The sequence below is a fragment of the Platichthys flesus genome, chromosome 15 (assembly GCF_949316205.1).
Source record: "Platichthys flesus chromosome 15, fPlaFle2.1, whole genome shotgun sequence".
In the NCBI taxonomy this organism is placed as follows: domain Eukaryota; kingdom Metazoa; phylum Chordata; class Actinopteri; order Pleuronectiformes; family Pleuronectidae; genus Platichthys; species Platichthys flesus.
This window is the reverse complement of record NC_084959.1, coordinates 3,299,189-3,311,897: the sequence shown is the minus strand read 5'-3', so window position 1 is coordinate 3,311,897 and position 12,709 is coordinate 3,299,189. Positions and strand designations below refer to the sequence as shown.

General features: G+C 41.5%; 1 protein-coding gene across 4 annotated transcripts; it reads left to right on the top strand.

The window, feature by feature from the left end:
• The first annotated feature begins 971 nt into the window (after nt 1-971).
• cul5b (cullin 5b) lies at nt 972-11,039 on the top strand. 4 transcript variants are annotated; one of them, XM_062406281.1, is made up of 20 exons: nt 972-1,024; nt 3,461-3,570; nt 3,659-3,758; nt 4,020-4,196; nt 4,304-4,445; nt 5,102-5,247; nt 5,792-5,872; nt 5,969-6,107; nt 6,221-6,271; nt 7,044-7,174; nt 7,351-7,458; nt 7,543-7,607; nt 7,696-7,828; nt 7,912-8,043; nt 8,167-8,290; nt 8,391-8,566; nt 8,678-8,839; nt 9,005-9,123; nt 9,576-9,699; nt 9,868-11,039. In XM_062406281.1, exons 1-20 carry the CDS (start codon nt 1,001-1,003, stop codon nt 10,060-10,062), a joined length of 2,439 nt encoding a protein of 812 aa, XP_062262265.1. In that variant the 5' UTR covers nt 972-1,000; the 3' UTR covers nt 10,063-11,039. The 4 variants fall into 4 exon arrangements, with proteins under 4 accessions (XP_062262265.1, XP_062262264.1, XP_062262268.1 ...); XM_062406280.1 differs by having other exon boundaries at nt 8,367-8,566; XM_062406284.1 differs by lacking the exon at nt 6,221-6,271.
• The last annotated feature ends 1,670 nt before the right edge of the window (nt 11,040-12,709 follow it).

The window sequence follows — 12,709 nt, the reverse complement described above, 5'->3', positions numbered from 1 at the left end:
CCAGTGTGTTACACACAGCTCGGCACAGTTTGCCTTTTACTCTTGCTCTCCCAGTTTTCCCAGACTCTGCTGAAAGTGGACTAAAGGTCATAAGACCTGAGCTTAAGAGTATAAATAGATAAAAAGACCCAGTAGATGTTACCACTACTTGTACTTCTGCCCACACCAGTAATGTTGCAGTAGGATACTTCGAGTTGTATAAGTAGGATTTCAAAGACTTTCAGTGGAATATTGATAAGGAAACAAAAACACAGTGCAAAATACTCATCTCTAGCTGCTTGAGGTGACATTTATAAAAACATTAAAAAAAAGCCCAACACTGATGATATGCGTTATAAAAAAGTAAGCAACAAATATATGAAATAAAACTGGACTTTTAAACTAAAATTAATATGAACATATTATATTTACATGTTACATGTGCAGTGTGAGATGTGAGCACAATTATGGACATGAATGGAAGATGATATATAGATACAGATATACGCTTTTTATTATTCTTCGTTGGCTGTTTTTTGCCCAATTTTTAAAAACAGCTTTTAAAGGTCCTTGTTCATTTTGTTTTAAGTACATATTTATTTTCTATTGTCAAATATTTGTCATATTATATAGATATGTTTATTAGATTATGACTTCTTTGGGTCTACATCTTTTCAGTTATATTAAATATTGTATTATTTAATTTACATAATTTAAAGCATTATTTAGTATTTATAAACAAACTTGACTAACAAATATGTTAATAAACAACATCAAATATCAAATATTTGTATAAAGGATTGTTCTGTCAATATTAAGACAATTAAAATACCAATTAAAAGAAGAAGAAGAAATATTAACAACAATCAGATGTGTTAAAAAAATGCTTCTTTTATTCATGCACATTCAATTGATTTACTAATAAAAAATTTGATCTCTTATTGTTAAAGTGTGATAAGCTTCATCTCTGAACGCTGCGCAGCTCTCGCGAGGTTTCACGAGAGGATAAGTTGAGGGGAACATGGCGACGTCTAATTTGCTGAAGGTAGGAGCCACTTCAATTCAATTTCTCCGCGTTGCCCGCGGGCTGGAGCCGGTGTCACCCGCGGGTTGTGGGTTCGGTGTTCAGCCCGGACCCCAGCGGTCAGCCCCGCGGAGCCGGACGTGTCTCCGCTGTGCGCGTCCACTCCTGCGGGCAGCTGGGAACTTACCTCTGGCTAACTGGAGCTACGTGCACCTCACTGGTTTCCAGCTAAACACAAGCAGCTCAACTTGAAGGGGCTGATGACGCGTGTTGTTAGCTTCACCTGAAGCTCAATTACCACACCATAGTGTGTGGGTGTTTGTGGGTGTGGGTGTGTGTAGGTATAGGTGTGTGTGTGTGCACGTTAGCAACAGACCCTGGCATCATCTGTCAGTGTGTGTCTGTAGCTGTGCAGCTCCTTGTGAGTCGAGCTAAAGCTGCTACAAGCTACTGTATGTGTATTTAATCCTCTGCTGGTGCCTCGCTAACAACGCGGAGCTCCACGGGCACGTAGGGCTGCTACAGGCGAGAGGAGGAGGTGGCACAGGAGGAGGTGACCCAGGAGGAGGTGACACTCCAGCCAGGAGTCACTCCCTGCAGCTGGGTGCAGCTCTTAGAGAATCACACTGCGGACCAAACACTGGTCTCCTGCAAGGGACAGTTACATCTGTGTGCGATGGACACACACACACACACACACACACACACACACACACACACACACACACACACACAGCTAAAGTCTGCATGGGAGCACACATGTCAGCTGTGTCCACCCAGGGGCGTTGCAACAGGGTAGGCAGAGCAGGCAGTTCCCCAGGGCCCTGAGCTGAGAGGGCCCCCCCAAGAAAGACTGGTTAAATTAGTCCACACGAGGACAAGTTTGTGACAAGTGTGGGTGAACATCTAAATTGTATTCAAATAATAACTGTTTGTTAACTGATTATTAACCATTAATCCGTCCAGTAGAACTCCAGTTGCTCCAGTGGCCCTGTGGACCATAAAAACATCCATAGGTCCCAAGTTTTTAGCATCTTAGGCAGGTGGACCTCGGCATTGCTTTCTTCGTTAGCTGTCCCCATTTCCTCTGATGCACATGAGTGAACTTCCAAAATCACAGTAATCAACCTTCATTAACAAGCCAGGCCTATTTCAGTCCTCAGCAGACGGCTTAATACTGGGTTTTAATTCAGAAATGGCAACAACGGCTGAGAGTACCTGCTCAGATAGTAAACAATGTCCAAGGAACAGAGCAGCAGATAGTGTTAACTCGTCTAAATGTGTGTGTGTGTGTGTGTGTGTGATGTGTGTGGGATGGTGATGGATTCATGGGCATTAAAGCACCTACTTGTTGGCAGCACTTTTTTAATTGAACAGAAACAGCAGCTGGTTTGTGATTTATTCCGATCAGTGTCAAGTAGAAGGACAAATCAAGATTAGTTATAGACACTTGGCTCTGAAATCTACCGTAGGTGTTCAGTTGATTCTGGTGACTGTGCAGGCTCTAGTGTATGAGTCATATAATACTCAGGAAATCATCCACAGCCCCCGCGCCTGTATGAAAACATCTGCATTCGTTTCTGCACATTTCTCAACTCACTGATTCAGGGTTTTCCTTGATTTACTCAACAATTAATCTTCTGTAACAGCTTCATCAGAATGAATTCAAGTCTGTAATAAGGTTTTACCACCACAAGTTTACTGTACTGTAAGGAGTTGCATCTATATTTCAGATAATTTATTGACAGAGAATGTACGGCAATGATTTCAATGATTCCAGTTTGTCAGGTGGAAGGATTTACTTGTTTAACATCTTTTATGATAATCAAGTTATTTAATAAATAAAATAGAATACACAGTTGTTTTCCTCACCTTAAGTTTGTACAAAACTGGATCTGTTTCACAATAAGAGTAATGGGCATATTAATGAAACCCTGAACCAAAGTCAGAAGAGTAATGAACACATTAATCATTGATCAGGACAAATTCTGTACACAGGGTTTAGACATACTGCACTAATTAGATATTTACTTTATTTTGCCATTTTCAATGCAAAATGCTGCTGTCTTTATGTTTGTCTTGTTGTTTCATTGTTGTTAAGCAAGTTCAAAATTGGCAGGTATTTAAAGAGAGTTTAGAAAAGGGTTTCATAGATTAGGGGAGAGCGTGGCCTAGGGGATAGAGCGGGTGCTCTGCAACAAGAAGGTTGCTGATTCGAATCCCACTCTTTCCCATCTGCATGCCTAAGTGTCCTTGGCAAGATACTGAACCCCTAAATGGCCCCTCATAAATGTTGAGTGTACTTAAAATGTAAGTCGCTTTGGACAAAAGCGTCAGCTAAATGACATGTAATGTAATAATTAGGATTTTTAATTAACTATTTTATGTTCCTTTGGTTTGTCGGTGTTCAAGAACAGTTTGAATAATAGAGTTCACTTTCCTCCGGTGTGTTTCCAGAACAAAGGCTCCCTTCAGTTCGAGGACAAATGGGACCAGATGCGTCCCATCGTACTGAAGCTCCTACGACAGGAGTCCGTCACCAAGCAGCAGTGGTTTGACTTGTTCTCGTAAGTTCACTCTGGTGCAGCGGTTTTCACCTGATAACCAGTGAAACCAGGACAGGTAACATGGTGCCTCCTCTCGGTTTTCCCGCAGAGACGTCCATGCTGTGTGTCTGTGGGATGACAAAGGTCCAGCTAAGATCCACCAGGCCCTCAAAGAGGACATCCTAGATTTCATCAAACAAGCACAAGCGGTGAGACCAGGACTAAACTGAGATCTTTGTCCCATCATGTGTGAAATGATTTGGTTAACTGTATTCCTGGTGTTCCTTTATTTCCCCATGTGTCCACTTCATTTGCATCTTAAGTGCTTTAATTAGCACTTAGACATCTCCACTCCAGCACTTTTTACTTTTCACTGCTGCAGTACGGTTCCTCTTGCTTAATATCTGCGAGTCTGTTACATTCTGCAAGAGTTAATCAGCTCTGTCCCTTTGTTTCTTAATCTTTCTCAGCGGGTGTTGAGTCATCAGGACGACACAGCGCTACTGAAGGCCTACATAGTGGAATGGAGGAAGTTCTTCACGCAGTGCGACATCTTGCCCAAACCTTTCTGCCAGCTGGAGATCACTCTGATGGGGAAGCAAGGGAGCAACAAGAAGTCTAACGTGGAGGACAGCATCGTCCGCAAGGTCAGAAGCTGCAGAGAGAGTAAACAAAGAGTTTTAACAAATGTTTCTCTGTGATTCAAAGAAGCATCTCATGTGAATACAACTTCACGTCTGTCCTCTTTGTGCAGCTGATGCTGGACACGTGGAACGAGTCCATTTTCTCAAACATTAAAAACAGGCTACAAGACAGTGCTATGAAACTGGTCCACGCTGAGAGACTGGGAGAGGCCTTCGACTCCCAGCTGGTCATCGGAGTGCGGGAGTCCTACGGTGAGAAACACTTACCCAGGTTATCTTATTGTTTACATATCCTTACCCCGAAAGGCCCTGTTGTTCCATGAGAGCGTTAGATAATCACCTTCAGTAGATATCTCACTGTAAGGTCAACTCCCTCTTCTCATTCAGACAAACTTTATTCTCCATTTGTTTTCTCTGTTGATATAATGTTGACTCAAGATATTAAGAACAATAAGTGCAATAATTTGAGATCATTTTAATAATTAACTTTATTAGATTAATCCACATGTCTTCATTTGGTGTACTACAGCATTAAAGACATCTAAATTGTTCTTTTGCCTAATTTTGGTCATGTAAATTATAAGCAGAGCAAATCCTTGTGTTTATCTTGTAAAACATTATTGCACAAGATGTGTTTTCGAGCTTGTAGCCTTTAAAAGTGCTATTGCTCACACATGCATGGACGTCCTGTTGCACATGATGTGTGATACAAACAGAATATAAATAAATAAAAACCCTTCTCCACAGGGTGCCTTCGAGCTGTTACACCTCAATCCTAAATTTGGTTGTGCAATGTCATTTTTCTACTTTTAAATATTGTAAGTTGAATTTGACATCTCTGTGTAGTTCTCATACTTTTTCCTGATGCAGACTCATGTCAACTCTCCTGTGTGTTCTTCTCTCTGCAGTGAATCTTTGCTCCAACCCCGACGACAAGCTGCAGATCTACAGAGACAACTTTGAGAAGGCGTACATGGATTCTACCGAGCGCTTCTACAGAACACAGGCCCCCGCTTACCTCCAGCAAAATGGCGTCCAAAACTACATGAAATATGTGAGTGAGATATGAGTCATATATTTATTTCATTTAGAGGCCCTGGAAAGAAATTATCTCACTTATCCTCTTACAATGACTGATAGCATCATAGATAGATCTGACACTAATGGTAAACATTATTTCTATTCAGTCTTGATCCAAAAATGGGGATAATCAAGCTCATGAAGATGAGAATGTAAAAATGATCTGCTGCTGGTCAGTTAATAATATAAAACATATTATATTACTTGTGTGGCAACAGTTTCTGCTCTGGAGTTTGTTTTCGCCGATTCACTCACGTTAACTTCTGTCTCACAGCCCGAATTTCACAACATCGGGCTGAAACTCGAGTCTTTTTAAAACACAGCAGGGACCAGAAATATTCAGGTCAAACTTTAACACCGTGTTTATATGATTTTGGTTTGAGTAACCATCCAAAAGTTTTTAAGTCTCTATCCAAAGAAATACAGAATATCAAGGCCATAGAAATGAGATTTTATGTGAAATCGATGTGTATTTGTAATAATTGTATTTTGTGTGCTTTGTTGTGTGTTGTCTCCAGGCTGATTCAAAGCTGAGGGAAGAGGAGAAACGTGCACTGCGATACTTAGAGACGAGACGGGACTGTAACTCTGTACAAGCAGTGAGTTTCACACATCATCCATCTGAGCCATTAAAAACCCAAAACTGTAACGTGTGCATTTCTCCTGAGTTGTTCCTCCTCTGCTCATCTTCCCAGCTAATGGAATGTTGCGTCAACGCTCTAGTAACGTCGTTCAAGGAGACCATCTTAGCCGAGTGCCCGGGCATGATCAAACGCAATGAAACAGAGAGTGAGTACGGCAGGACCGCTCCCACCAAAGGCACAGCCAGCTCAGGTTTGCACCAGGGAATACACCTGACCCAACCCTCTTGTCCAGCATCTTGTAGAACGTGTATGTGTGTTTCCATCAGTCTTCTTACTGTGTAATGGTCCATGTGTCGGGTCTAGCCATGATGAAGTCCTCAGACATCAGACAAAAGCTGGAAGTGGGGAATGGAGGTAAGATATACATCATGAAGTGAAGGGGATAGGAGAGTGTTGGGGTTTTTAAAAACAATTTAAAGTTTGTAATTATAATTTGGCCTCTGATTCGACCTGTTTATCAACACATCAATTAAATTAACATTCATACATACATGCATGATTTAATGTTCTGTCCTCAAATGGCTGTTAAGTTAAGAAACACATCACAGGCTTTTAAAATCCACTTAATCTGACAGATGAGCTCATACATTATTTTATTTATATATATATATATAGTATAACATTTTGAATATAGATTTTCATGAGAGACTTAATGTGCTCTGTGTTTGTGCTGCATTAAACACACATTGTTATTTGCAATTGCATTTGTATGTGCATGTGTGTTTGTGTCTGTTCTTGTGCAGTTGGATCCAACCAGTGGACTAAGAGCAGCCATAGTAATTTAATGTAGCCTGTCCTCTGCTAGTTTCATGACGCAGTGGCCAAACAAAAGCTTGGTATTTAACATTGTTTATACTTTTAATGCTTCACCGAGACAAGCCCGGGAACATTAGTATTGGATTTCCAGTCTAGGACTCAGGCTAATTGTTATTTTTATTATCTAGCCTCTATGGTTTTTTTCAGGCTATAGAATATAAAACAAATCGATAAACATTCACCTAGTGGGATATTTCAACTCACCATGCCTGACCACTGTCATTCAGGCTTTTCTGTCTCTGGTGTTTGTGTGTAATTGTATTTTAAGCAGTTACACTGACTCAAAGTAAAGACAGTTCCTCCTCCACAGAGTTACATCTGATGTTCTCTCTGATGGACAAAGTGCCCAGCGGGATCGAACCCATGCTGAAGGACCTGGAGGATCACATCATGAACGCTGGCCTGGCGGATATGGTGGCCTCAGCAGAGACAATCACCTCCGTGAGTGTTACACACCATAACAAGTTAATATCATAGTTATAGAGGCGCTGAGTTCCCTCCTTCTTAGCTTTGAGAATTCATCTTAGCAACAGGCAGCGCTATTAATAAAACTTCTTCTCTTCTAGTGGTGCATGTGAATTTAAACTCTTGGATTCATCCTCTGGTCTTTGTTGCAGGACTCAGAGAAATACGTGGAGCAGCTGCTCACCTTGTTTAATCGCTTCAGTCGACTGGTGAAAGAAGCGTTTCAGGACGACCCACGCTTCCTCACAGCCAGAGACAAAGTGAGCTCCACTTCTACTACCAGTACGCTGTGGTTGTAGGAGGAGCTTGTCAGATCCTTAACTATTTTCCAAACTTCTCCACAGGCGTACAAAGCTGTCGTGAACGACGCCACTATATTTAAGTTAGAACTTCCTTTGAAACAGAAAGGGTAAGAGTCGAGATCCCTGTGTGAGATCCAGCTTCTGATGCCTGACTGCGCTCTTTATTATTATTCATTATTCTGCCCGTTTGTACAGGGTAGGTCTGAAAACTCAACCAGAGTCAAAATGTCCAGAGCTGCTGGCCAACTACTGTGACATGCTCCTGAGGAAAACGCCGCTGAGCAAGAAGCTCACGTCTGAAGAGATAGAAGCCAAGCTCAAGGAAGTGGTGCGTGTCAGCAAGCACTTGTGCTCTGTTGTATTGTTTTTAAACAATATTTATTTTACATCCATCCGCGTGCTCTTTTAAAGCTGCTGGTGTTGAAGTACGTCCAGAACAAAGATGTGTTCATGCGCTACCACAAAGCCCACCTGACCCGACGCCTCATCCTGGACATCTCAGCAGACAGCGAGATAGAGGAGAACATGGTGGAGTGGCTCAGGGTGAGGGACACGGGCGGAGATGTTTATTTTCTACTAATCTGAAGGGTTGTTTGATTGAAGCCATAAAATACCAATGAAATCATCGCCTATTAAAACTGTTGATTGTTTATCGATCCGAAACAGGAAGTAGGAATGCCTGCTGACTATGTCAACAAGCTCGCCAGAATGTTTCAAGACATCAAAGTATCAGAAGACCTCAACCAATCGTTCAAGGAAATGCATAAACACAACAAACTGGCTTTACCAGGTGAGCGGTGCATCTATCTATGTATCCACAGCATCACATACGTTAAGGTTGAAAACCCTGTTTTAAAGTGAAGAAGACGTCCATGTTCGTTCCCTCGCAGCGGACTCGGTCAACATTAAGATCCTAAATGCTGGAGCCTGGTCGAGGAGCAGCGAGAAGGTTTTTGTGTCTCTTCCCACGGAGCTGGAGGATTTGATACCAGAGGTAGAAGATTTCTATAAGAAGAACCACAGTGGGAGGAAGCTGCACTGGCATCATCTCATGTCCAACGGCATTGTGAGTGCAACTGTACAAGTTCCTGTTCGAAGCTCCATTCTTCGATTTAGTCTTGATTCATTTTGCTCTCTCTGTGAAAGGGACTAAATATAACGTCCCTCATATTTCTAGATAACGTTTAAGAACGAGGTGGGTCAGTACGATCTGGAGGTGACCACCTTTCAGCTGGCCGTGCTGTTCGCCTGGAACCAGAGGCCCCGGGAGAGGATCAGCTTTGAAAACCTAAAGTTAGCCACCGAGCTGCCGGACGCAGAGCTGAGACGCACTCTCTGGGTAAAGAAAGATGTTTTGAGACAAATGATATAACTGGTAGTTTGGCTCCATCATGTCTGTAACAAATTCACCAGCAGGTTCATGTTTCTGATCAGATTTTATTCACTGAAATGCTGTTTTTGTGACTTTTTTCTGAACTCGTCTTGTTCTTCTCAATCCTCCCAGTCTCTGGTGGCGTTTCCCAAACTGAAGCGTCAGGTGCTGTCGTACGAGCCGGTGGTGTCGTCGCCCAAAGACTTTACAGAAGGAACACTATTCTACGTCAACCAGGAGTTTTCTCTCATGTAAGGAACTCTACGTTAGGAGCAGTAGCTGTGCCTCAATTCAGGGGCTGCAGCAGAACAAGAAATCCTTGGTAGAACAGACGACTCATTGCAGCTCAGCTCGTAGACTGAGATGCAGCCTGTGTACATACACAGCTAGTTTGTTCAACATGCCTCTTTTTTATTCAGATATTTGTCCAACATGTGAAAAGAGATGAGAGAAGAGATGTAGTCTCTGGTTTGTGGGACTACTCACTTGCATTCGGGCTGAGTCGACACAGAAACCTATGAAACACCTGTCAGGCTCTGATCCGGCTTGGACTCTACTCGGTTTGGCTCCGGTCAGACGAAAACATTGGCCTGAGTAAAGTCTAAATGTGGATGTAACACAAGTCAAAAAACAAGTTCCATTCAGACACGATGGAGATGTGCATTGAAGTAGGAAGTCAGTGTTTTTGTTTTCTTGTTTTCAGAAAAAACTCAAAGGTTCAGAAAAGGGGGAAGATTAACCTGATTGGTCGGCTGCAGCTCACCACGGAGCGAATGAGGGAGGAGGAGAACGAGGGCATTGTCCAGCTCAGGATACTAAGAACACAGGTATGGAGACCAGCTCGCAGAGTCTTCCCCCCCCCCACTGTGAATAAACATTATCGTCTTACATTTCCCATCGTGGACTCTGAACAGACATCTTTGGTTTGACGTTACACTGTAATCCATCTGTTTTCCCTTTCTCCACACTTGTCTTTTACGCTCCCTCTCCTCCAGGAGGCGATAATCCAGATCATGAAGATGAGGAAGCGCATCAACAACGCCCAGCTGCAGACGGAGCTGGTGGAGATCCTCAAGAACATGTTTTTACCACAGAAGAAGATGATCAAGGAGCAGATCGAGTGGCTGATCGATCACAAGTACATAAAGAGGGATGAGACCGATATAAACACCTTCATCTACATGGCCTAGCACGACACGTGGGGATGACTTGTGTTGACTGTGGTTTCAGTGGATCACCCCTGATGGACACTAGAGTACTTCCAGGCTTCCCGTCCTCTATTTAGAATAAAAAATCCAATACATTCAGAACACTTGTGCAGGGAGGCATGAATCTAACACTGAGACCTATTTAAAAACTAAAAAAGTGGAACTTCCTGCCTTAAAGTTGTACAAAGAAAAACAAAAAAAAAGACATGAATGCAAACATTGCATTTTTGGGAGTCTGCACCAGGCCAGGCGGTTCTACGTGTTTTTAGATGGAGGGAGTTACCTTTGCTGTCCAGATGAGGCCGCTCAATGTTAATGGTGAGTTTCTGATGCCATGGTTGTCGTCTGGGCGGCTGCTACTACACTCCTGCTCGATGCTCGTGCAAGTCTAGAGGCACGCCGACAGGGAAGGAACTTTGGAGCTCAAAATATCTGCTGTCCAGTTTTAATCCATGTCAAGACTTTAACGAGAGAGAACACAGCAGGGGGGCGCTCGTCACTCGAGGGCGACGAGTCGGTGCGTTTCCGAGGCCCTGGTGCTGTCGGGACACTCTGGGGTCAGAGGTCAACCAATCAAGCTCTTAATCCAGACAGTCAGTGTGTACAAATAGCCAGATAAGCACTTCACAGTTTGCCGGACTGAGCCCAACAGCGACGTAGACTCCGACTCTTAACCGCGTCCAGCCTCTGTCCCTGGGTTTACAAAATAAGGACAAGATGGAAAGGAAATGAGCATATTGCTGTAAATCCAGAGTCCCTCTATCAAACGTGCCCAGAGGCAGAGGGGGTGTTGGGAGTTGAAACTGGAGCTCAGCTCATGTTTCTGCAGGAAGCCTGGGAGAAGAGGCTGAGGTCAGTATTACACATGGTAAATACTACAATTCAAACTTTATAGGAGAGAGTACCATGAGATGTGAATAATGAAATGGTTAAATAAACAGCACCTTATTATAAAACAACACCCTGGCTTCTCATTCATCCTAGTTAAGGAAAACAAGTCTTATTATATGTTTTGTTTATAGTTGTTGTGGAAATGTCTTAAAGGGAAATTACGCCACTGATTGTTTTATGTCGAGACTTAACTTTAACCCTTCCCTCTTGTAATTTAGCATTTTTCTACACAAATGAAACAATCCACTATAATGTAACTGTAAGCAGATATAAGGAGCTTTTTGAAGTGTATATATATCTACAGTATTTTGGTATATTATCATTTATCTGTTTATAGAGCAAAGTCAACCTAGTTTTAACGATCAAGATATTGTAAAGATAATATAAAGAATATTCTCTCATCATTAGACACAAAAAGAAGTAGCAGCAAAGAAACACATAACAAATGTACATACATGCAAATAAGCACAGTATTAAACTAGTGGAGGTTGACCAGGAGATGGTGCCAAACCAACACATCCAACTATTGCAGGAACCAAGCAGCAGGTGAATAACCTCCACATAAACAACCTCCACATAAACAATCATAAAACTGATTTCAAATTTGTGTTTTACTATTCAACCTTTTTCTTGTGTCACATATGTTATATTGATGTGGCTTCTAATCTGATTTTATTGATAGGTTTATGTTCATTTAGGATATATTGTATAAATCTTTTTTCTTTTTTTTACTTTTAGTCAAATTCTTCTTTACAAACAGTAAAATTTATTATTTTTAATATAAAGTATTTGACTGTAGAACATCCTTATTGTCCAGAAGAAGCTTCATGACACAGTTATTTCTGCTGATATCTGTATAATTCTATCTCTCAAACATAAATACAGTGTTTTATTCTTCTCATTGGTTTTAACACTTTTAATTAGATGGATATTTGTGTTAATTACTGCACAGCTCATCCTCTTGTTTATTACAGCAGCTCTGCGCATGCTCAGTCTGCAGCACCCCACCACCACCACCACTTGAACAGAGAACACAGCACTTCCGACTTCTACCTTCAAAACAAAACACAGTTGGGCATCTTCCTCCATCAACGGATTAAATCAAGATTGTTTTCACACAGGGAAAGTTGGGACCTTGTTGTGTGGATGTTTTTAAACTGTAAAAAAAGAACAGGAGACTTGTTTCAGAGAAACATGAGTGGAGGTAACCGTGTGAGCTGATCAGATGTATACTGAGCTTCAATTAGGGTAAGCTAATTAGCTTCGGCTTATTTGTGTTTTAAACCTCCATAACCCATGAAAACCTGCTTTTAAAGACATGATGTACGTGTTTTTCTAGATTCAACGAGATTTATACGTTCCCACGACGCCATTATCTTCCACATCCCCCGCAAACAAACCCGCTTTAATTGTCTACAGAACCTGTATGAGAATTATCACTTTTTTAATTTATCTCTGCATTAAAAGGGATTTATCATTACCTGTCAGTTTGTTTGATGATAGTAAGCACAGAGGAAATAGTAATAGAGAATTCGGCTAACTTAATGTTCCTAAATGTGAACAAATATTGGCTAAAATAACAGTTTTCATTCACATAAAGACCAATATTTACATTATTTAATATGCTCAGTGTCAAAATGATGTTAATCTACCATGGATGTAAGGAAGCACAAGTAAAAATGTCTTATATTAAATATATCATTCGTAATCACATTTTGAAATCTAAAAATAACCGATG